Genomic DNA, 26,203 nt, shown 5'->3' with positions numbered 1-26,203 from the left:
TCCAGGAATATAAACAGCGGCAGATGGAGGTCCTGGAACTTCCGATCCTCCCCCTCCCCCCAATCCAGAGTATCTTCTGCCAAAATTAATGTGCAATATTTTGTTTTTTTCTTCCTTTTAAATTTATTTTTCAGAAAGACTCGTCGTGCACCACAGACATGTCGCCCTTGGGGGTTGAGGAACGGGACGAGCCTTTGTCTGTGCATTCCGAGCCGGAGCCGCTCTGGTTCTGCTGTTCTGAGCCCGCGCTGGAGGTGACTGTGGAGGACGAGGTGGAGGAAGATCGAGTCTTTTCTTTAAAGTCTGTGATTATGACGGTCACGTTGCCCACGGTTACCGCCAGCTGCTGTGCGGTACTTCTGTCCACGTTTTTCAGCCTGGGCCTGGTGGTAAAAACAAACAGAAGGGTCTTTACTGAAGGTACACAAGCTCTGCCACAAAAACGGTGATAAAGTAAGAAGGGGAATGTTATAGTCACCTGTAAAAGCATCAAACATGCAGAAGCAATAAAAGTCAAATTCTACAGGATTTAGGGATCATTCAGACGGCGTGCACAGCCATAAAGTGACCGCGGAAGTCACAGGTGCTGTGTGTAATTGCACGCAGTGGCCCTTTCTTCCCTATGGGAGGACGCGGCTGCATGCAATTACATGCCGTCACATGCACATCCGTGCCGGTCCGGGTGTCTGCACTTGGACGCACACTGTCTGTGCAGATCCTGGTGTGCGTGTGACAGCATCTAATTGCATGCAGCCGCATCCTCCCATAGGGAAGAACAGGCCACTGCGTGCAATTACACACAGCACCTGTCCCTTCCGGGATCAGGTCGTTTTACGGACGTGTACACTCATCTAAATGAGTCCTTAAACTTAATAAGTTCTTGTAAATCTTTTCAATGGCGACACATTCTCCTATAAAATCTGTCTTTCTTTCCGGGTTATGGTTAGAGCCATTGTCAGGTATTTATTGCTTTCCATGTTCCTGTTAGGAAGATTTTCCTCACGTCCTCTGTGGTCACCAAGACAGGAAGTGATGAGAACTCTTCCCAACAGGGACATCGCTTTCAAATCTTGACAAGGAATCTAATTCTTCATCTCAAAAAAAACACTGGTCATATTTAAGGGTTAATTCACCTTTAAAAAAAAAAAAAAAGGAAATAACCTATTGCCCCAGTAGGTATGCAGCCAAGAAGCTGCCCCAGTAGGTATGCAGCCAAGAAGCTGCCCCAGTAGGTATGCAGCCAAGAAGCTGCCCCAGTAGGTATGCAGCCAAGAAGCTGCCCCAGTAGGTAGCAAAGCAGCTTTTAAAAATCTTCAGCAACGTATCCTCCATAACTGTAGACCATTTGCACCCCCACCGAAGTATGCTGCAGAAACTCCCAATATTCTTCATAGCTCCATCCTGACCTGTTTCCAGGATGAGCCAGGTATTAGACGTTCCCAGCTTCAAAGACGCAAATGCCTTCCTTGTTCGGAGCCACGTGCATGCGTCGTGCGCTCTCTCCTTTGTTGCGGCTTCTGAGCTCAGCAGTGGAGACGGGAGAGCGAGTGCGCTGAGCATTTGATGCTGGGGGGTAAGTGTCTAATGACTGACTCATCCTGGAAATGAGGCAGGACGGAGCTATGTATGCAGAATAATGGGAGATTTTGCTGAAGGTTTCGGTGCGGGGCCCAAATGGCCTCTAGGTATAGAGAACACATTACTGAGGATTTTTAAAATCTGCTTAGTTTATTGGTATCTAATGGGGCTTCTTAAATGCATGGGTTGTTTTTTTAACAAAGGTATATCAACCCTTACAATGCAGGCTCTGCTTCATGCACAGCAATGCTGCACAATGGTTGTGTGTTACGGGTCCACTGATACAAATCTAAGCAAGTAATCACGGAAACGGCAACCTCTCAATAAGGGCAAGGCCCTGTGTGTCAGCAATCTTCACTGGGCAAATGCAGCGTGCTTTTGAGACCATTCAGAAATTGACCTGCTGACCTGCTTTTGCATCCCCATAGACTTCTATGGGGAGAGGAGCAATTCTGAACCCAAGAAAAGCTTGTGGACACAGTTCTAAAATGAGCTGAGCCCAACAGTCATGTAGGGATTCGCATTCAAAATCCCACAATGACAAGGACCACTAGAGGGCACGTTACAAATCTACAAGGGAAAGAAACAATTAAAAATGTAAAATTCATGTCAAAAAATGACTATCAGGTGAATACTACGGTAACAACTCAACTGGTTTCCCTTTAAATCATGAACTGCTGGGAGGACTGGAATTGGGGAAGATTTATTAGACTGTCTGCATTCCTCTGTACTCTATACTATGATGTCATTATATACATTTACAAAAAAACAATGTTAAAAAAGAACTATGGCCAAAGCTTTTTTTGGTCGTAGATCACCTTCGGGTCACAGGAGGGCATTTACTAATGTCCTCCTGTCACCCAAAACTCAGCAACTAGCGGGCTATTGCCCGTTACATGCTGACAGCGCAGAGCCGTTCTGCAGCCGGGAAAGATCCAAACAATATTGTCAGGATCCAGCCCGCTGCCTGATTGACAGCTGGCTCGGCCTTTCTAGAGTCACAGCCAGCTGAGCCCGCCCCTTCCCCTGTCTGTTCCTCCAATGAGTGCTGGAGGAATGGAGAGGGGAAATCTCTGCAGGGACTGCCACCGTTCTCTGCAGGGAGAAGATCAGGAACGGAGTAATCAGCGTTATGTGATCGCTCAGTTCGCGATCTATGGAGCCGACATGCAACCGCTTCAATGTCACACGTTGGCTCTAACTACGGGAAGGAGTGTATTTCTCTCTCCTTTAAAGTGTGTTCCCAGTGGGTAGATTCACCCCATTTGTCCTGTTGATGATGGTCAAGGACACAGAGGTGGTCCAAAGTGCATATTAGACTTGACACTAGAACAAGAGGGGGTGGGGTGAATCTTACAGTTCCAATGGCAACCTTTCTCTCGCTTCCTGTTGTGTCCCCGGGACAGGAAGTGAAGGAAAATCTTTGCAATGGCACACAGACTGCGAAACATAAACTAGCAGAGTTCTTTCCTGATTAATGCAAAACAAACAGATGTTTTACTCGTAGGTGCACTTCAATAATGTGAAACGCCTACGTTTGTCAATGGCACTTACCTAGAAGTGTGGTTAAAGTTGCCGATCTTTGTCACTGAATTTGCAGACTGAATACTGTTCACTTCGCTTTGTGGGTCTCTGTGAATATCTGGCTTTGGTCTGCGGGAGAGACAACCAAAAACAACACACGCTATTTAGATTCTGTTTATGTCAATACAGACACACGTGCCAAGTCATCAGTCTGTTTGGCTAGCATGAGCTGCACAATGCGGCGAATGGGAATGCACGCCATCGCGTCAGCCCGAGGCGGAGGAACCCGTGGGGCTCCTGGCAGCTACTGGTACTACAAATCCCAGCATGGTCCACTAATCCTCTGATGGCTAGCCAGACCTGCCATTATAGTGTTTACTTAATGGAACCTTTGAGCACATTACACTACATACACCTTCAATGGGAGCATGGATTGGAACAAGCGCACAGAACGGAGTTCAGACTTCTCAGATTTACTGGCTGAGCCCAATTCTTTACCTTTTAAAACAAGTCATCAATGGCTGCTCCTATATTCTACCTACGTAGGCAGGGCCGTAACGTCAGATTACGGGGCCCCATAGCAAAAATGTGATGGGGGGACCCCCGATGACCTTTCTCTGAGCTCTGATAATGATGTCAAGATCCTAACGACTCCTCTTGTGCATTGAAGTCGTCTGTAGACTTTGCAGGGGATTAGAGTTGTCGTCAACTGCAACCAGTCCTACTCTTGCTACCTAATGGGGGCCCCCCCTCCCATCCCCAGGCACCATAGCAGCCACCTGAGCTGCTATGACTATAATTACGCCACTACACGCAGGTTCACTTTAGGGGTAGTGTATAGGCTGAATCTCTCAGGGCATTATAAAGCTGAACTCCTGGCAAACAGCTAAATACATAGATGAAATACTGCACCTATAAAGGGAGTGGTGTTACCTGCCCAAGAAGTTGCATGTCGGTCTAATCAGTCCTAAGATTTACAGAGCTCTGCCACACAGCACAGTCCTGTCTGACAGGGCAGGAGACCAGTCTTTTCTCTGATACAGTGCAGTAAAATTTACAGGTCTTGTCCCTCCCCCAGCCTGTGACTGGACAGTCAAAGTAGAAGCAGGAGACTGATGGACTCACTCTGCTCTTTCCACCTAATAACATGCTCCTTGCTAGCACATAAGCAAAACTGGCTCCTTGTGTGGCTTCTTGTCTCAGTCTGAGCTCTGCTGTAAGAGGCTGAAACCAAGTCAAATTCAGGTACACATTTCTTGCATTGGAAAAAAATTAAAAATTGTGGTGCTTTATTTCATCTATAACGGCATTCATATGTGCCCTGAATTCAGCTTTAAGATAACATAATACAACTTCCACTTTTAATCATGGCTGACAGTTTCCCATGCTTGTCAATCACTTTGCTCAGGTCCTGCCTCCTGTAACAGTACACTGTAATAGAGTGACTACACAGGTAAGGGCCGACACATCACATGGTCACTGGCACTTAAAGGAGCATCCTGTAAATGAACAGGCTCTATACTTACCTATACAGGGGCCTGTGTGCTGAAACACTGTCACTTTGCTTCTCACCGGCTGCCAAGATGGGCTACACTTTGGGTAGGTAGCCTACCTTATGTACAACATAATAACTATCCTCATACCCCTTTATTACCTCACCCCACACAATTATTACCTTTTGTATCACTTGCCCCTCCTCTTACGAGCAGGGCCATCCTAATCCTCCTGTATTGTAACTGTACCACTGTCTGCCTATATTTTGTAAAGCGCTGCGCAAACTGTTGGCGCTATATAAATCCTGTATAATTATTTAAAGACTGAATTCTCTATAAGCCTTTAATCTAAATCTTTACATTTTTATTTAGATTTTAAATCTTTAAGATCTTAAAGAGTACACCCAACAAATAATTTGTAATTAAAATTAAATCCTGAATAATAATAGATTTCATCTGGTAAAACTTATTTATATCGCTTGTGCATAATATTGATTTGTTGAATCTTTCGTCAACGAAACCATGAAGCCGGCTTTCTGGCCAATCAGAAAGCCGGGGGGGGTAAATGACTTGGCGTACAGGAAGCTGGCCAATCAGGAAGCTAGGCGGCGAGTCACTACACGCTGCCCGGCCTCTTGATTGGCTGGGAAGCCGGCTCTATGCTCCCTCGTAGCATGGAGCTGGCTTTCCGGTCAATCAGGAATCCGGGCAGCGTGTAATGACTCGCCGACTAGCTTCCTGATACTGGAAGCTCGGGCACTGGGCTAGGCACCAGAGCATTTCAAAAACTCGGCATTGGCACCGATACTAGTAACGGTGCATCCCTAGTATATTTGCTGGGTCTGGATTTATTATTGAAAAAGGGTTGACAGTTTAATACTACTTTAAACCTCCCCTCTCTATCCAAAAAAGAAAGAGGTTTCTTAGTCCTTTCGATAGAATTTCTCTTATAAACCTCCTTTGCATTAAAGGAGAACTATGGGGTTAAGGCTTTTCCCCATAGTTCTCCTTAGGGTAACGGGAGGACACAAACTAGTGTCCACCCGTCACCCTAGGCTCAGTATACCGCGAGCTACAGCTCGCGGTATACTGAGACGCCACAGCTGAAGCGGATCCCAACAATTATGCCGGGATCGGCCCAGCTGCGTGACTCACAGCTGGCTCTGCCTATCTAGAGGCAGAGCCAGCTGTACCCGCCCCCTCCCCCGTCCGTTCCGCCAGTTAGCGCTGGCGGATCGGGGAGGGGGAATCCAGCCCCTCCCCTGTCACGGCTCTCGAGAGGTGAGCGAACGCTGGTATGTGTTCGCTCACCTCCCGATCTACTGAGCCGACCTGTGACAGTCTCATTGTCACAGGTCGGCTAGAACTATGAGGCGAGTGAAAAGCACTCACCTCATAGTTCTCCTTTAATCCCGATTAGGTTGCCGTTCAATAACTTCTCTTTTTTTTCCTTTTACAGGACTGTGAAACCGGATTGAAAACATCGTTTCTGAGCCAAACGTAATCTCCCGACGCATAAAAGAAGAACTTTCGCCAACGCTGAAATATCCGTTGGAGAATATATCCCGGCAATGCGCTGGTCCCTCTCCCGTCTCGGAATGTAAATGAGCTATTGAAACCGTAGCAACAAATACACAACCTCCCAATATCAAGTAATTACGGGCTCTTCAGCCACGAATTGAGATCGCTTCTCACACGAGGAGGCAAACAATGCGGCGTCTTTATTCGCAAACAATGAGCCTTTTCACTCCCCTTCTTAATTCACGCATCTGCTGAGCCACCGATGTTTACAATGATGCAATTTACACTTACAGAAAACGGATAGTTGGCTGTCAGTTTCGGAGTTTCTTGCTCATCTGCGGTCCTATAAGAGCCTTTAACATTTTCCTTTGCCTTTCATCATAGTGTAAACTTTAAATGGGAGCCCCAGAAATGATCACCTTTTTTTTTTTGCAAGCTTACAATGATACAGCTTGGCTCAATTTAAGTATCCATATTCCATATCTAGAAGGGTGCTGGGGATGCTGCAAATTGCTGTAGTCCATGCTACATACAGTGACAGCCGTGATCTTTCCCCTGCGGTTCCAGCAGCTTGCCCTCTGCAAACTTACTGGTTCAAGCTTAGCTCAATGCAAGTATCCATATCTAGAAGGATGCTGGGGATGCTGCAAATTACTCTAGCAGCCCATGCTGCTTACAGCGATAGCTGTGATCTTCCTGCTGTGGTTCCAGCAGGTTGCCCTCAGCAAACAGAGTACAGGGAGTTGCCCAGTACTGCCGCTATTCAGAGAAGGCCTTGTATGTCTTCACTGAATACAAAGCATTATCTGATTGGATGTAAATTGACGATGTCACGATCTTCACCTTGTCCAAAGAGAGAACGGCTTGTATTCCAGGCATTCTCCGAATGGCGGCGGTGCCAAGTGAGCAACTCCCTGTGGACAGAGGGGAAGCTACTTGAACCGCACCAGGAAGATTGCAGCCATCACTGTATGTAGCATGGACCCCTACAGTGATTTCCAGCATCCCCAGCAGCCTTCCAGATACTTACATTGTGCCATGCTGGACCAATGCAAAATTGCAAAAAAGAAATCATCCCTGAAATTCCGCTTTGAAGGAGGATTCTGTTGAACCGTTGACATCTACAGGGAAGATAAAACGAAACCCTAAAATAAATTTCATAAAACAATGCTTTCTGGGAAACAAAGTGGTGTCCCCGTGTCTAACAGGTTACACATAAAGAAAAATTAAAAACTAGAGAGGAGCCAGACTTCCACGAATCTAAAAAAAAAGTCGTGCATGCATTAATCAATATCAGTTTCAAACACAGCATGGCTCCCACTTAAGATTTTCTTAAAGGGAAAGTGTCAAAAAAAAGCCCCAAATTTGCTGCAGTTGAAGTACTGCAACCAAGAGGTATCCCAATACTGAAGCAGCCCAAATCCCTCCCATTAAGGCCAAATGTCTGGCTAAGCTGCAGAACTTTCTGCTGAAGATTGCCCACCACATCCTGCCCCATGCACATCCATATTGGCCTGTACATCTGCACTATAGTAATAGGCCAATAGGAATATGTGCAGGTGGGGCTTAGTGGCAAGCTCCTTTAGGGCTACATGACAGTGTGTTTATAGCTCACTTGCCAATCCGTGTGCCTTTGTTACCTCCCTGCTGAATGTTGGAGCATTCAGGTATGGGAGAGCATGTAAGCTTCCCAATGGGATAATGCTTGGACCTGAGTGGTCAATTGGCCAGAGTCTGATTTATTAGGAAACATTGTCACTGACCAAAATGGGCAAAGTGAGTGTTTCTTTTAATGAGGGAACGAATATGAAAGAATCACCTGCACTCCATACAGAATATAGATCTCCAAATACCCAAGTTTGGTGCATGAAGTGACAACACGGATGGCGCCGTGTAAGATTCAGTCAGTAATAGAAGTCGCCAGCACTCGATCATATGTGCAAGAAGTATAAGCACTTTTATTGAACTGTCACAAGCGTCATTAAGCCATCGTTTAGGAGGACACGCAGGGTCCCTTCTTCAGGGACGACATAGTGACGTCACTATATTGCCCTGCAGAGGTTCCCGTGCATGGTCCCGAAACGTTGGCTTAATGACGCTTGTGACAGTTCAGTGAAAGTTCTTAAAGTTCTTGCACATATGATCGAGTGCTGGCGACTTCTATTACTGTTTAAATGAGGGAAGACAAATTATTTTGAGTGTCAGGTTTAAGCGATCACCAATTACATCTTCGTTAATAGAACAGACCTAGACTTTATCAATATGAATATAGAAAATTCCAATACATAGAATATGAACTATATAAACTCAATACCTAAGCTTTCAGCTGCTAGAAGAACTACGTGATCAGGATGGAGTTTCTATGTTCTCCTTGCGATTGTGTGGATTTCCCCCAGGTGCGCCATTTTCCTCCTACACTCCATGGCTATGTTAGGAGGTTTAAAGGTCACATCAGATGATCAATTGTGTCGCCAGCAGCAGAATCCCCCCCCCAGGCATGGAAATCCATTTCCCTAAACAAACTGCTCCCCTGCTGGCCCGGAACACTGCAGAATTTCACTAGGGAGAAACAAAGAGCAACATCTGGCTGGCCCTGCTAGGAAGGGAGCGCACCCAAAGAAAGAGGTAACTGGCAATCCTGGTACTGGCAACAATTCGCTAACACCAGATCACTTGTCATGCACAGCACCAAGGTGGTGCACTCGGTAGTCCTTTCACGTGTCAACCTACCTTGTCTTTTTATTAGTGGTCTTCTTGACAACACTTGAGTTAATGTCTCGTTCGATTTTCTCCTTGTCATGTCTGTCCCTGTCTACTTTCTGTTCCTTTTCTGGTTTTTCTTTATCAATTTTATCTTTCTCTGTTTTCTCCCTGTCCATCTTTTCTTTGTCCATTTTCTCTCGATCTAGCCTCTCCCGGTCTACCCTCTCCCGGTCTACCCTCTCCCGGTCCAGCCTTTCACGGTCCAGCCTTTCACGGTCAAGTTTCTCTCTGTCCATCTTGTCCCGATCTAGCTTTTCACGATCAAGCTTCTCGCGGTCGAGCCGCTCCCGGTCCATCTTTTCCCGGTCTAGCTTGTCCCGGTCTAGCTTGTCCCGGTCCAGTTTCTCCCGGTCCAGCTTCTCCTTCTCTGGTTTCTCCTTGTCCAGCTTGTCTCGCTCGCTTCTCTCCTTTTCGGGTTTCTCCATTTTTTCTTTCTTCTCTTTCTTGGGAGGTGGCGGGGTGGCATACTGCTGGGCGACTTGCTGCGCCACCAGCTGCGAGTTTATTCTGGGTTTCCTGCAAAATATGAAATTGAAAAGGAAAGGTGAATATCTTGTAGAGTAGTGGACCCAACTGGTGGCTTTGCATCCACCTAAAGCCAACCCACTCCCCTCATTGCTATCCGTGGCATTTTTGGTGGACCAGCTGCATTAGTAGAAACCAGTCATGACAGAAATACATGGCCTGCCATTGCTGCCCTCATTCACAAAATGCTAGCTGCCTGACCCTCATGCAGAAAAAGAGTATGCATCAAGAGAAGCCAGAGCTTTTCATCAACATTACACGTTTCAGTTCAGCGTCGGGGACAAGGACAGCAACACACCCAAGCAACTAGCATTTTTATGAGCAATGGCAGCCTCTTTATCAGTAGATTTCCTTCAAAGGGAAACAATGTTATCCAAGTGTCAGTGTATCTTTTCTGCTTTATTTTTTGCTTCTGATCTGGCCCACAGGCATATACTATGAGAAAAGCAATAATGCCCAATTATCATGCTGTTACTAAACAGGGAGCACAGTATGCATCAGTACTAAGCCAACATATCTGTTCCTATGCACATATATTATTATTAAAACACGATACAATTAGATATGTTTTCCAAGGAGCTCAACACATGTAGAAAATCTAATAACGCTGTGTTAACGTAAACACAATAAGGGGAATTTATCAAAACTGGAGCAGATGTACATGGCAACCAATAAGCATCTCTCTTCAGTTTGCTCAGGTAAGTTTTGAAAAGGAGACAGAGAAGCCGATTGGTTGCTCTGGGCAACTGCTCCAGATTTCGTCTGCTCCAGTTTTCAATAAATTCCCCCCAATGTGCTTACATCCATGCAGAAACCATGAAACGATTATTAGATGTATGGTTTTATCTAGGGATGCACCGATACTACCAACGGTGCCGAAACCGAGTATTTGGGAGAGCACTCTTACTCACTCAAATGCTCAGATACCTTCCCCGATAGCAGAACTTCGGGTCAGAGGAAGATTTCCTCTGACCGGCAGAAGATGGAGCCAGCTTCCCGAGCGATCAGGAAGCTGGGCGGTGAGTAATGACCCGCCTCCCTGATTGGCCGGGAGAAGCTGGCTCGATGTTGTCTGGTCAGCTTCCGATTGTGCTTTGCTGGGAAACAGGCTTCCCAGCCAATCAGCATCGAGCTGGCTTCACGACCAATCGGGAAACTGGGGGGTGAGTCATTACTCGCCACCTGGCAAATAATCAGATTGCCCAGGAAGCCTGCTCCATGGCAGCGGAAGCACCGGTATCAGTACTCGGTATCAACAAGTACGGAAAGCACAGTATCGGTACTCGTAGTCTATACTGAAAAACCGGCATCGGTGCATCCCTAGTTTTCTCTTAAGGTATTTGGAGAATTTTGGTCCACCAATTTTGGTCCACCACGGGCTTAGTCACTGACAAAAATCGGTTACGTCCAGTGCAGGAGCCAATAAAAATGATCAATGCACTCCACAATTGTGGGTGTTATACACTATATAAATCATTTCCAAAGGTTGACCGTCCTCCACAAACCGCTAGTAAGAACGCACGACGTGACTCAGGCACACCGTAGCAGCCACAATAGAGGCGACAGGTCTGCTTTAACACAATCATGGACAGACTCTACATGGCGTCTGATGCGCCGTGCCACTTTACAGCAGTGGAACAATGGAAACGCGATCCTTCAGGCAGCGAGGCGATTAAGGCAGCGCGGCTAATCTCCGATTCAGAGCACGTCGGTTTCGTGCGGCGGCGTCATGGCAGGACAGCCTTGTTCTATACAACAATAGCGTCTGTGTCCCTCTGAGGAATCACGATGATTACTTTGTCTGCCGAATGACAGCTTCACACTTATCGACTTAAAGAGGGGAGAGGAAGGACTGGCAGAAAGGGCTAAAGATTTAGATTATACAGTGCAGGGAAACCAAACGGATAAACAACTTTGGATCTTTGCTTTTGGATCACTCAAGACTATCAAGTTCCACTTTGCACTGAACTGGGAACATTTTAAGTTCTTGGACTGGCTCCATGACGCCCTGTACACAAGGAGGCAAAACGGACACCTTCTGCTCGACTCTCGACTAACTGGCAGGGGAGACCAATGACAAAAATTAGGCCCCCCAACATCAGGAGTCGTCTAGACACTGCCGTCATCTTTCACAGTTTGAAGTGAATAAAAAGATCTAATGAGTATTGAGCCAGTCGGGTCAATAGTCCAATACAGGCCTTGACGCATAGGTGCGAGGATCCCAAGAGAGCGCCTTGCCATACAACGTAGACGTAAGCCTCCTTTTCACCTCATCACCTAATTTGGAATCATCAGTTAGCTATGCTGTAAGAAAGCTGGTGTACAGAACTCTGTTGAGTCACATGGCTCAGTTGGATGTTTCAATCAGATAAAGCGAGCAGCAAAGCAAGCTGATCTGCTGTGCCGTCTTCTTAAAGCAGACCTTTACACTCAAAAATCAAATTCTACCAATGCATCCCTCCATGATGCATAATAACATAGACATGTCCGGTGTAAAATGTTGCGATTATGAAATATTTACACTTGCAGAGCATTCACTTCCTGCTCTGAAAGTGCAAATGACTTCAGGTTTGCCAAAGCGATGCAAACTGGGATTGCCTTGTCATCAGCAGAGCATTGCTGGGAAATCTCATCTGTAATCTCACGAGATCTCACGGAAAGGCATTATCCTCCAAAGAGATGATGTGCATGGTTACATGTCCTAGTCACATGTGCCAGAGTTCCAGGAAGTAATAGGACAGCTAGTAATCTGCCTTTAGTAAACATGGCCACTGCCAGAAAACTGGGGAAGAAAAGAGAAGGTATGCAAAGAATACAAAGCCTGCAATTATCTAGAAGTATGTGTTTGTAGATTGTCATTACTGAACATTTCTAAAAGGTGTGTTTGTTGTTATTTTAAAGTTACGGGTCAAGGTCCGCTTTATAGCGTATTGGAGTGCAACATCATCAGTGCTGGTCATCCCAACTCATTGTTCTGTTGCTCATGTTGGCAAGCAGCATGCTGGCCATTTAACTGTAGTGGCTGCTCAGTGGATGACACTCCCATTATACAGCCCCTGGGCTCTGGCTTCGAATCTCAGGGACATTATCTGCATAGAGTTTGTATGTTCTGCATATAATTGCGTGGGTTTCCTCTGGGTACTCCCTTTTCCTCCCATGATCCTCTAATGATCCAAAAGACATGTGGGTTGGATAATTGGCGTCTTCCCAAAATTAGCCCTACTGTGTGTGCAGATGTGCATGTGTGTAAAGACTGCAAGTTCCTTTGGGACCAATGTGAATGGTTCAATGCTCTCTGCAGAGCTCAGTGGAAAATAAACAGAGATCTATAAATGAAGAAAATGAATCATTAGGCACTCGTGAATCAATGCGTTATTTTAAAATACCAGATTTCACCAGCAGGTGGCTCTGCGTCTACAATCTGTTATTGTAGGGCTCTGGCAAAACAGCAGCTGTAGAAATGGGGGGAGTAGTATATTTATTACACCAAGAAACATTTTTGCTTTAGTTTTTGGTGGGATGACCAGTTGAATCGCCCATATTCTTGCATCTCCCCACTGACACTGCTAGCTCTGCACATCTATGCCTGCTGCAGCAGCAGGGGAAATCACTGCATTCTCAGGGACTATGCACACTTGTTTGTTTGCAGAGCACATGCCATTTTGCTGCATGCCAATGTATTACGACTAGATATCCAGAAGCTGGTTGCTGTTTGCAGAAGAGAACCCTTGGCCATGGGTTTACGTTAACGGCTCGTTCACACAACTGTGTTGACGGCGTCAACTTGACGCAACGACCTGGTAGAGCACCGAACCTGGTGCAATGTGCGACGGTGCCATTCATTTTAAATGGCACCCCTACACATCTGCAGCTTTGTTACAGTGCACCATAACACACAATCTATGCTGTGGTACAAATAACCGGAGTAGAAGCTTTTCTATGTTGGTGAGCTATTCAAAAATGAATGGACTGTGATGGTGCAGGGTGCCGCAATACACGATAGAGCTCGCAGCTGTCAATGCAGCTCAAGTGGGTGTGAAATTAGGTTATGGAAGTTTGGTGTTACGTAAAAAGTCAACGCACATTACAATTTGATTGTACAGTACAATCAATGTTCTATTGGAACACATTCAATTTTTGAGGAAACCAACCAATCTGGGTACAAAACTTTGACCATTTCGGATGAGGAAGGAGAGGTTAAATGTGGGAACGGAGTTCCATGTGCAGCATGGTAAGGGAGCTCTTGGGTGATAGGTATTGGGCTCAATGTGCAGCCTGCAGAGGGGGTTCTTGGATGATAGGCATTGGGCTCAATGTTCAGCTTGTAGAGAAAGCTCTTGGGAGATGGGCATTGGGTTCAATATTAAGCCTGTAGATGAAGCTCTTGGGAGATGGGCATTGGGTTCAATGTGAAGCCTGTAGAGGAAGCTCTTGGGAGATGGGCATTGGGCTCAATGTGAAGCCTGTAGAGGAAGCTCTTGGGAGATGGGCATTAGGTTCAATGTGAAGCCTCTAGAGGAAGCTCCTGGGAGATGGGCATTGGGTTCAGTGTGAAACCTGTAGAGGAAGCTCTTGGGAGATGGGCATTGGGTTCAATGTGACGCCTCTAGAGCAAGCTCCTGGGAGATGGGCATTGGGTTCAATGTGAAGCCTGTAGAGGAAGCTCTTGGGAGATGGGCATTGGGCTCAATGTGAAGCCTGTAGAGGAAGCTCTTGGGAGATGGGCATTGGGCTCAATGTGAAGCCTGTAGAGGAAGCTCTTGGGAGATGGGCATTGGGCTCAATGTGAACCCTGCAGAGGGAGCTTTTGGGTGAAAGGCATTGGGGCTCAATGTGATGCCTGTAGAGGAAGCTCTTCGGTGAAAGTAACTGGGGTCAATGTGAAGCCTATAGAGGAAGCTCTTGGGAGACCTGAATTGGGCCTAAATCTGCAGCCCTTATCCCATGTCCACCATTAGTGGCAGCTGGAAGAGGCATGTTGAGCAGTATGTAAACTGAAGTCAGTAGGCTGTTGACTATCATTAGGGAAATATGCCAATCTCTTTAAACTAGGTACAGTATCCCTCTAAAGATTTTTGTTCGACCTGCACAGTCAACAGCAGCAAGATTTCCACTGAAAATACAACTAATCTTTAAACACGGCATCACTGAAATACATTCAATTCAGTTCATCACTGGAAGAAACAAGCACTGTGACGATCTCCCCTTCCTAACACCTTTACAGCATGTTTATTAGCATAGGACAAGCTCTCTTTACATTACGCCTAAAGTCACATTTTACATCACTTCATAGGAGAATTACAAATCCCACTCTACAAGAGGTCTTTCTTGTACGCTCACAATCGCTCCTAGATAGCCGATAATGAGGATACAAAACCGATACCAGAGGACTACAACTTCAACGCAACACAGCGGGGTTCGATCCATTTTTTTTTTAACATGCCTAAAAACACACATGCAGCCCCGCTGAAAATCGGAAAGCTGGAAACCGGAATCAGTAAGAAAAACCACAAATTAAAAAAAGAGGAAACACGGCCAAGATGAAGAGGGAAACGGCCGGTCATTTTACAAGCTATATTTGAAGGAATTGGCTGATTTAATTTATGGGAAAGACGGGTTTGGAATGGTTAGGGAAAGGAAAAAAATAGAAGTACCTTTAATCTGCCGAGTTCAAAAGCCGAGTCATTATCCCAAGGGGATATTTAATTAATTCATCAGCCTCGGGTTTCAGGAGATTTAAGGACAGCAAAGAATGGGCTCAAATAATCTCCACATGTACTTTAAACTCTCCTAAGAGAGAACATATGTATCACTACGAGAGCCAAGAGAAAGGAGCCAACAGACTCCGATATTTCCTTCCTCTATTCCCATGTTAAAGAGTGCCCACCATCTAAGTGAAGTCAAGGCCGCCATTCCATGGGTTAGTGCACTTTAAAAAAGACTTCCACTCAACCCCGTCATCAAATTATTCTTCATCTCAGGTGGAGGAGTACCGGTTCCTCAATACTGATCCCTGCAAGAACCAGGTAAAGTCCACATCTTGTTCCTCAATACTGATCCCACATGGACCAGGTAAATTCTACATCTTGGGGGGGACTAAGTTGGCAGCCAACTCCAAAAATCTGTATGTGCAAAAGGCCCTGCAATAGAAATGAAGACTGTCTTCTTATTAATTGTAGCTTACAACAGGGGTGGACAAATTAATAGGGAATTCAGGAGCCGGTCTGTCCAATCCAGGAGCCAGCAGAATTGTTGTTTTCAACTATTGGAAACCTTAAACGGGAGCATTGGCTACCTGGCTCCTGGGATTTGTCCAGCCCTGGCTTACTACTCATAAATGTGGTGGCTACATTAGTTTTATGACCCGACTCCCAGCTTCCTGATTGGCAGGGAAGCCAGCTCCATTGTGATTGGCTGGAAAGCCAGCTTCCCAGCCACTCAGCAAGAAGACGGCTGTACTCCTTGCTGAGTGGGGGCCTTTTGGGAGTTTTTATTTGCGTTTCAGCAATTAAAAAGTCCCAGAACCTCCCTTTTGAAATCAGCGAGGTAACCACGCTGATCCGCAACCACCCTGGTGTGAATGGGCTCTTAAAGTGGACTTATCCTTTAAATGCACTACACCTTCCTTTTAAACATACACTTTGTATTGACTGTGGACGTCAAGCTGATCACTTTCATATTTGGAAAAAACAAAATACAGATTGCATCAAAGACCTTTTGGAAGCTAAACCAGGTTCACGTCTGGGGGTCCTTTAATCCAGGGCCGCACTTCGCAGATGGCCGCCATATACCGGCGCTCCTCACCTTCAACGACAACACGAACAGCCGTGAGCTATAGACTCCTCGCCTTCGCTTTATAGTACAAATGCAGACAATTGAATCTGAACAGAAAGGCAGCGCGGCGAGGAGGGTAATTGTCATGCTGCGCCTAGCAACTCGCCGCACAAGAATCTTGTTACAATGCCCTGTGCTCTTGACCCTACATTTTTAATTAGTCCTGTCCCGCAGTCGCAGATAAGGAGTGGAACAAAGAACATCGCCGCAGACCAAACTACATCCGTGTGACATTCTTCCCGGAGCAAAGTGCGATCAACTAGCCGGAGGAAAGCGTGTTCGCTTGTCAACAGAAAACACAGAGCTTGTCACTTAAACCGCACATCTCCACGGCATCTGCCCTGCAAAACGCCCTAATGAACGGCTAAATGAGGGAGAATCGGAGGGTGATAAAGGCCGATCCCACTTCTGAGCTATTTTAAGAGGTGGAAATCAAACGCCATACTGTAGAGATACCATCAGTAAGATAAGCATATGGTGCCGCGATAACAGGACCTTTAAACCAGGAAACAAAAGTAAAATAATTAAAAAAAAAAGTTACTTCCACTGACCATTTAAGTCGGAGTCTCCCGATGGCCCACACCACCCCCAGGCAAGGTATATGCACCCAACCTTGCTCCCTTGCAGCCTCCCGCTGGAAATGTTCGGCCATGGTGATTGGCTATTCAAGCCCGAGCACTGTCAAATTAGGAAGATCGCATGCTCCGTCATACCAAGAGACCCTGCTACATTGCTGCAAGGGCCTTGAGTAAGTGGGGAGGCTGCCCAGGACCGTGGATGGTCCTTGGCAGCCTAACTAATGAACCGTGTATATATAGGGGAATATTTCAAAACTGGAGCAGACAAACTCTGGAGCAGCTGTGCATGGCAACCAATCAGTTTCTCTGTTCAGTTTGTCCAGTTAAGATTTGAAAATGAAAGAGAGAGGCTGATTGGTTGCCATGCACAGCTGCTCCAGATTATGTTTGCTCCAGTCGTGATAAATTCCCTTCATGGCGTTTTATCTACCAAAAGTATTTGGAATTCTGTTTAGCCAGAGTTGTGATTCATACAAGCAGACCACACAGCATAGCCAGTAGGGCACCACCAGTATTTACTACTGTTACTTCCCGTGTATGGGACAAGCTAATTATGTGTGAATGAGCATCATCATGCGGTGCAGGTCTTTGTCCTGCTTGGCCCCAGCAAGGTTAAGCGACTGAACTGAAATTCAACTACTAGATTACTACAGGTCTAAAACAATATGGAAATATGGTACAGCAAGCATGCAGACATGTTAAAGATACAGGAAATCTATAATGTAAACATTATTCTAATATGAAATACATGTAGGTTTACAATACACTGATTTCCCTTTTGGAAATAAATGTGCATTATTAAATCCAGGGATACCAAAATTCCCTGCAGTTGGAACCTCAAAAACGGTTCTAGGCCAGTATAACACGGCTTTGTTACATTCAGCTTGATGACGCTCTGCTTAGTACACTGTAGAGAAAACATGTCTACAGGACTAAAAAAAAAAAAAACACACACGTATGGCATCAGCTCCACCACACTTGATTGATTAAATGGGGGGAATTTATCAAAACTGGAGCAAACGGAATCTGGAGTAGTTGCCCATGGCAACCAATCAGCATCTCTCTACAGTTTGCTCAGGTGAGATTTGAATGAGAGAGAGAGAGAGATGCTGACTGGCTGCAGTGCAAATCTGCTCCAGATTTCAATGCAGCACTGCACTCATGTAATCACTGGAGAGGCAGATCACCAACTGCTAGAAGCAGAGAGACCCTGCATCCATTTAGTCCAACATACCCTCTATGCCAAGTGATTGCAGAGAGCTAATTGTGGAGAGCAGACAGCACACCTAGATGGGTCCTTAATGTCCCCTTTGTCCTCGCTCCTATTCATCCATTAAAAGGAAACCTGTATAGGGGGAAACATGTAGGCTCTCATAACATAGTGCGCTTAAAATACCCATTAACTGGCTGTCTCTGACTTTAATACTCGAGTCCATGACCTAGAAAAGCATGCAACAGGTGAAGCCACAGCCAAGTAGAAACTTGTGATGTGCATATTTTTCCAGTGTCAGCAATGCAACATGTGTGGAAGCCATTGCATCAGCATGACAGCCAAGCAACAAGTATTTCTAGAAGAGGTCAGGAACGGCAACCTACATGCTCCTTCAGTACAGATTTCCTTTAAAACTGCCTGTCAAGCTGTTAAGATTCTATTATTTGCTTTCCTATCCTTTATGAACATTACGGCTGAGCTTAGGTTTGGCATGAACCTGAAAGGAAGCGATCAGTGCCAGCATTCCCAATCCTGTAGCTGAGCGTAAACAAAGTGGTGGGATGCCGGTGACACCAATGACCTTATATGGCCATATGTGGTCAATTACATTGACCTCATATGGCCATATAAGGTCAATGACCTCACCAGGATCGTGCCACTTTGTTTACCCGGAGCTGTGGGGTAGGGATTGTCGCAGTTGATTGGGCTGGCACTGGCAGCTTCCTTATGGGTTTGGATGCACTTGGGTTCAGTCCAAAACCAGAGCTCATCCCTATTGTACATGAAATATCTCTAATTAGGTAACAGTTATACTAATTTATAGAATGAGAACATTAAAACAATCATAATTTGCTTTAAGCAAAAAAAAAAAGAGCAACTTTTCATTTAGAGGAAATCACCCGTAATTGTAGCCTGTAAGCTTGCAGGTTTGTATGAGGAATGCGATTCGCCACATCCCTCCACTTACAGCAGGTATTTAGGAAAATAAACACACTTGTCCTTCACCTGAAGAGGTCAATAATACTCTGAACTCCTACGGCATCCATGGGTGTCGCAGTGAAATTGTGATACTTTATAGGCACTGAACTTTGTCACTGGCACGTCAATGCCAGATCTGCGCAAATAGTACAAACGGCAAGAATTTCTTTATAGTTAACGGAAAAACTATTACTGCGCAGTGCTTGCCTCAAATATATGTGACTATGAAATACACACACACACACACACACACACACACACACACACACTATATTGCCAAAAGTATTTGGACGCCTTTACACGCACATGAACTTTAATGGCATCCCAGTATTAGTCCGTAGGGTTCAGTATTGAGTTGGCCTGCCCTTTGCCGCTATAACAGCTTCAACTCTTCTGGGAAGGCGTCCACAAGGTTTAGGGGTGTGTCTATGGGAATGTTGGACCATTTGTGAGGTCAGGTACTGATGTAGGATGAGAAGGCCTGGCTCGCAGTCTCCGCTCTAATTCATCCCAAAGCTGTTCTATCGGGTTGAAGTCAGGACTCTCTGCAGGCCAGTCAAGTTCCTCCACCACAAACTCACCCATCCATGTCTTTATGGACCTTGCTTTGTGCACTGGTGCGCGGTCATGTTTGAACAGGAAGGGGCCGTCCCCAAACTGTTCCCACAAAGTTGGGAGCATGAAATTGTCCAAAATATCTTGGTATGCTGATGCCTTAAGAGTTCCCTTCACTGGAACTAAGGGCCAAGCCCAACCCCTGAAAAACAACCCCACACCATAATCCCCCCTCCACCAAACTTTACACTTGGCACAAGGCAGTCAGGCAAGTACCGTTCTCCTGGCAACTGCCAAACCCAGACAAGTCCATCGGATTGCCAGACAGAGAAGCGTGATTGGTCACTCCAGAGAACACGTCTCCACTTGTCTAGAGTCCAGTGGCGGCGTGCTTTACACCACTGTATCCAACGCTTTCCATTGCACTTGGTGATTTCCAAGGCTTGGATGCAGCTGCTCGGCCATGGAAACCCATTCCATGAAGCTCTCTACGCACTGTTGTTGTGCCAATGTGAAGGCCACACCAAGTTTGGAGGTCTGTAGCTATTGACTCTGCAGACAGTTGGCGACTTTTGCGGACTGTGCACTTCAGCATGCGCTGACCCCGCTCTGTCATTTTACGTGGCCTACCACTTTGGTTTGCTGCTGTTCCCAGTTGCTTCCACTTTGTCTAATACCAGTAACAGGTGACGGCGGAATATTTAGTAGCCAGGAAATGTTACGGATGGACTTATTGCGCAGGTGACAACCTATCACGGTACCACGCTTGAATTCACTGAGCTGCTGAGAGCGACCCATTCTTTCAAAGATGTTTGTAAAAGCGTCTGCATGCCGAGGTGTTTGATTTCATACACCTGTGGCCATGGAGGTGATTGGAACACTTGAATCCAATGATTTGGAGGGGTGTCCCAATACTTTTGGCAATATAGTGTATTCTAGGGCACTGCTTAGGCAGAATAAACATTTCTGAATGTTTCCTATAACACAGCAAATCACTGTTTGAGTTCTGGAAGGGGGGGAAAGAGATGTGGGGTTCGGAGGTAGGGGGGTAAGCTCTGTAGAAACCATTAGCTTGCTGTTTATTTTAGTTCCTCCAATTCCGCATATGAATAAAAGAATGCGGACCAGTTAAACAATGTACTTCTTAGATTGACACACAACGCTACAGCTGATACAGTAACCACTTCAACAAAGACTTAAATCTTCCAGAACTCAACAGCAGTAAATGGCTAGTTGAGTCAATAACGATGATGTTCTTGGAGGAGAAGCCATCAGCGTTGGCCAAAAATCCAAAATTCCTTATCTTCCATTGCTTCTCAATATCTATAAACTGCCTTCCCCTTTGATTGCCTCTCAACAACTATGAACTATTGAATCAATAATTAATGGATTTTGGACACAAAGGTTATAATTAGTGCCAAGCGGAGTTCCTATTTTTTTTGAAACACAAGACGAGTGTGCTCTATGGGAAAGTCTCGTTTAATGAGATCCACATTTCCTCTATACTTAGATAGCTAGTAAACTATGTCAAATATGTGCTAGATGTTCTTTAAAACAAAACCATCTACAAAAACTTTAAACTGTATCCACATTTCGGGCCGTCCTCGGCAGAGTCGTAAAATACACAGGCTTATTTTTAAAACGCTCGGGCAGGGCTGGGACTTACAAAGAATACAATTTGTAGAGCTCGTCCAACGGGGAAAACATTTATATGCAAGACACACACATCTTCTCTCTGGCTTATCGTACTTTAAAGATGATTTTCTAAGGCCAATGCGTTATTGAAAAGGATCTCCACCTTTAAACCGTGCCCCTGCGCAAAAAAATAAATGTCAGATATGTTCCCCAAAGTACATTTCATTTAAAATGATCCTTATAATATGAATGCATTATATGATTTTGATGCTATAATGTGTTTCCCTTGGCATACAGGTGGGTTGATGGGTAGTCCAATGAGCGTTATGGTAATATCCAAGAAGCAGCAGGAGAACTGCAGGAAGCACAGATCCACAGAATGAATGAAGCAGGGAGATCCTTGCACCACAGGTCCTCGGATACAGCTTCTCATCCAGCAAGGAGAACAGTGAACACCACCGGGAACATCCCCACCAAATCTCGAGATTAGCAGCCAGAAGAAGCAGAGTCTTAGATGATCTCAATTCAGATCCGCAGCTATTCGGCAACAGAACCGGAGTGCCTAGGCGCAGACACAAGTCAGGAGAAATTCAAAGCAAAAAAGGTAGATCTTTTTTTAGCACTGCTTAGCTAAAAATTAACCTTGCTATATATGCCCTTAATATAGGAAATTCTCCTTTTGAGTGCAAGACCAATGTAAAATAAACCTGCCCTTTGCCCATTAAGGGTAGCGACGGAGTATGTTGTATCCTTAAAATGCGTACAGGTTGCTTCCTTATTTCTTAGGCTCCATTCACACCTGAGCGGCTGTCTAAATACGCGCGGAGCCGATCTACACAAGAAATCCAATGCACTTCAAGGTGCATCGTTCAGAACATTGCAGGGGCTGCATGGTACAAAACTGTGCAGCCCCCAAAAAAGGCCAAGCGCGATGATCCGGCAGATTCAGCGCGTTTTTGGCTATTTAATAGCCGCAAACTAGCGGCATCCGTGCGGATTTAAAAATATTAGCATTTTCGTCCTGCACGGAAAACCATGCGGGAACCGCAAACGCTATGTGTGAATGGAGCCTAAGAAGAGTTTGAATTAAGTATCTCCTCCAGTTTTGATAAGTGCAGAGTTCTTCTTTAGCTATAACACTATCCAGCACTCCAATCACTTATATGACATCAGGTGACCATCACCCAGACTCCACAATAACAATCGGTATGTGACATTATCATAGGTCTGTGGGCAATGTGGGACCTCTGCAGACACATCCTATTCTAACCAATAGACTTAAAATTACTTTATCTGGACATTAGTTATTGTTCCCTTGAGATAAGACCAGTGCTGGGGGTGTCTTCAGTGGGTGGACATGAATGTTCTGCACATTTATGTCACAGTCAATCTACAGGACCTACTGTGCCAAGGATGGATGTTCTCATGTCATGGAATAGCCTTTAAGTGCCTACAGCCACTGGATCAACTTCGCCCAATCTAGCCGGTTACAATCAGCTTAGGCAATCCTTGAGCCTAGCTCCCTTGGAAGTATTTTCCCACCAGATTGCTACTATCCAAGCCCTGGCATGGGCTCCATGCCAGGGGTCATATGCTGCTACCCCTCCAGGATTCATAAGTTTAAAATGGACCAATAGGCTGAGGACATTCAACTATTTTGATATTCTTAAGGAGCAGCAAATGGACTTTAAAACAAGTCGTTATTGCTCTCTGTAGCTGCAGGCCATGTGGACCAATAAATCCTGAATTTCACAGCAAACGTACTTAGGCCATTAAAAGTCTGCTGTCTCACCAGCTCAGCTTCTGCTCCCTGTTTACATAAGAAGGCTAAAGACTACTCGGTCACTGCTGGGGACAGCGGAGCTGCTGGGTCACTAATGGGAGGGGGAGCTGAGCTGCTGAGTCACTAATGGGAGACGGAGCCGAGCTGCTGAGTCACTAATGGGAGACGGAGCTGAGCTGCTAGGCTACTGATGGGAAGGGCAGCTGAGTTGTGGAGTCAATGCTGCGATGAGAGAAGGGTGAGCCGAGCTGCTAACCACTGCTGGGCCAGAAAGCAAGTGGAGCTGAGCTGCTGTGAACTTTGAGGATGCATTACTCCACAATGCCAGCTAGAGAGGTCAGTGAGGGCTTGATTTAACGCTCCTTGACTGTGTCTTGTAAATATTTTATTGCCCAGAAATGCACTTTACCAATGTATGTTTGGCCAATCTAAATATGCAAGTAGGCGAAAAGATCTGACGGCCGGCACATCCAACCATCATCTAAAATATCTGTAGAAAGCTTAGTATTTGCTGAAATCTACTTATCAGCTCCAGATGCGATAAGCCATGAACAGTGAGTGGACACGGCTGAGATCTTTCAGCACAATCCCAGCACAGCGCTGTTAGCACGGCTTTAACTGGAAGGGATCCAGCAGGAAAAATGCAATACCGAATCCCCGGGGAAGCAAGTGTTTTTCCACACAGAGCATTAGCTCACAGGAACCACATTAACTCTCACTACACCAGAAGACAAAGCCAGAATCAACCAAGAAAATGCGCTTGCACTTTTTTCTTTTACATGTACATCCTAAAAAAATTAAGACGGCTATACTTCCTCTTTAATGTTTAATTCCCGCCTCGAGGATTATTTTTGTACTGTATAACCTTACAGTGAACCCGTGGGCTCATGTAGGTCAAAGCAATAGGTTCACTTTGATGCCGGCCCTTACCACTGCACATACTTACCTTCTCTTCAGCTCTGCTCACCCCACAGAAGAACCCCCATGTACAGTTGAGGTGATAAATTCCCACTCTGAATGACTGGGAAGTCCCACAATGAATGAAAATCTCTTGTCAATGGCAGAAGTAAACAACCCCTAGCTAACTGCATTAAAACTCATCATGCATCATGGGAATGAAGATTTTTATTTTAAAGGGTAAAGAGAAACAGGAAGTCATATGAAAAAATTGAGTACATGCAACACACTGAATAAAAATGAAGTATATTTTCCAAAGTTGAAGTGTTCCCAGAGGAGTTTTTAAACTTTCAACAGCAAAAAAAATAAAGTAACTATACACGTCAACAATCATGACTTAAGAAAGAAGTACATATGTGAAAGAATGTTTTATCAATCCTACTCCTCATATTGTTTATTTACACAGCAGTTACATGCCACTGTGCATGGCTATCTGCCAGCACTGGGTAAGGTCCCTGACAGCTCCCTCTGCAAGAACTCTCTACTATGTCAACACCACTCCCCTGCTACTACGACACGTCACCGACCTGCAGAAAGGTCCTTTCTCCAGACCAACTCATGGGAACCATCAAGGAGGGCACATTAAGAAGTGACAGGGACCTGACAAAGTGAAGGTCTGTCAATGTATTGTGCTAATTTTGGGGAGACTACAGGTCCACTTTTAAATCCCTTATTAGTGGTCAAGCGGTTTAAAAAACAAAAAAAAGGTCCAGACTTCATGTGTATTTATCATTTCTACACCTTCCTGAGTCAAATCAAAAAGAAAAGCACCTCAACCAAGTTTAATTGAAGAGAAAAGCTTGTCTACCAAGTCAAATTAAAAAGAAAAGCCCCTCGACCAAGTCACATCGAAGCCTCTCAACCAAGTTTGAGCGCAGAGAAAATCTTTTCTAGTCAAATCGAAGCAAAAAGTCCCTCAAGCAAGTCAAATCAAAACAGAAATGCCCCTCAAATCAAATCAAAAAGACCCTCAACTAAGTCAAAGCAAAAAGCCCCGCAATCAAGTCAAAGTGAAGAGACAATACCCTCAAGCAAGTCAAATCGAAAGGACCCTCAACTAAGTCAAAGAAAAAAGCCCCGCAATCAAGTCAAATCGAAGAATAAAAGCCCCTCAACTGAAGGTTGATTTGGTTTGAAAAAATACATTTTCAGAACATTTGTTCGATTTTATAATACATAATGCAGTCAAATTGACAATTGTTTTCAACGGCAGTGATGAAAGAAATTAAAGGAGCAGGATGGAAAAAAATTAAAACAAAAAGAAATTCTAACAGTGAATGTGGTTTTCATTCAGGAAACTCAATTCATTCCAAGATCCAAAGTTAAAGGAGAACTATGAGATGAGTGATTTCCACTCACCTCATAGTTCTAAGCTATCCGCTCCAGGTGCGGCGTCTCAGTATACCGCAAGCTGTAGTTCGCGGTATACTGAGCTTAGGGTAACGGGAGGATGCTAGTTTGTGTCCTCCCGTTACCCCAAGGAGAACTATGGGGAAAAACACTAACCCCATAGTTCTCCTTTAAAACCAAAACGGAATTCTGATGATTGTGTATGAACGCGAAACTCTACCAGTGTATGGCCGGCTTAAAGTGACAATAAACCCTTAGATATTTTAACATAAAACAATACTGTAATGTGTGCCTTACTGTAATCCATGGTTGTTTCCCTTCTCTTTGCTGCTCTTCCTTTTAAATCTGTATCTCTTCTCATGCTGGGCAGAACTTCTGTTTTGCAGCAGACTGCCTTGTCTCAGGAATGGATACACGGTGTCTGTGTGTAGGCTTGTAACCTGAGCCAGCACTACAGGAAGAGGCCCTGAGCTGAAAAGGGAAGTTCTCCCCAAGCATGAGAAGACATGAGGATTTAAAAGGAAGAGCAGCAAAGAGAAGGGAAACAACCATGAACTACAGTAAGGCACACATTACAGTATTGTTTATGTTAAAAAATCTGAGAGTTTAATGTCACTTTAAGTCCAATGAAAGAGAAAAGCCCCTCAACCTACCTTTCTGTGGATCCCAGATTAGTGGAACTGCCACATTTTGTTACAGTATTCCTATCTCTAGGCCGAGAGCCTATCCAGCATTATCCAATCCAAAGCTCAACTTGTGGACAGCAGTAGCCAGTGAGTCCAGTCAAAAAGCCACTAAGACATTTGGATAGCGCTGCTTATGTCATTGATTTAGTACCCTCTATACTGCTTCCTGCAGTCCTGGGTTCCATATAGGATCCCTCAGAGCATCATTCCCCTGTGCTATCCACAGGCAT

General features: G+C 45.2%; 1 protein-coding gene across 1 annotated transcript in view; it reads right to left on the bottom strand.

Annotated features, from left to right (window-relative positions):
• Nucleotides 1-6: 6 nt before the first annotated feature.
• Nucleotides 7-26,203, bottom strand: part of RYBP (RING1 and YY1 binding protein) — a 58,104-nt gene continuing 31,907 nt past the window's right edge. Inside the window, exons 3-6 of the mRNA XM_018563021.1 lie at nucleotides 9,087-9,395; nucleotides 8,847-9,041; nucleotides 3,133-3,231; nucleotides 7-383 (exon numbers count right to left, since the gene is read on the bottom strand). Of these exons, the coding sequence (XP_018418523.1) occupies nucleotides 131-383; nucleotides 3,133-3,231; nucleotides 8,847-9,041; nucleotides 9,087-9,395 (856 nt within the window). The 3' untranslated portion in view covers nucleotides 7-130. The remainder of the gene's footprint in view (nucleotides 384-3,132; nucleotides 3,232-8,846; nucleotides 9,042-9,086; nucleotides 9,396-26,203) is intronic.

This window comes from Nanorana parkeri, unplaced genomic scaffold, assembly GCF_000935625.1.
Source record: "Nanorana parkeri isolate BGI_ZX_2015 unplaced genomic scaffold, ASM93562v1 scaffold624, whole genome shotgun sequence".
Lineage (NCBI taxonomy): Eukaryota > Metazoa > Chordata > Amphibia > Anura > Dicroglossidae > Nanorana > Nanorana parkeri.
Note: the sequence above shows the minus strand (reverse complement) of the source record. Positions and strands in the feature narration are given on the sequence as shown.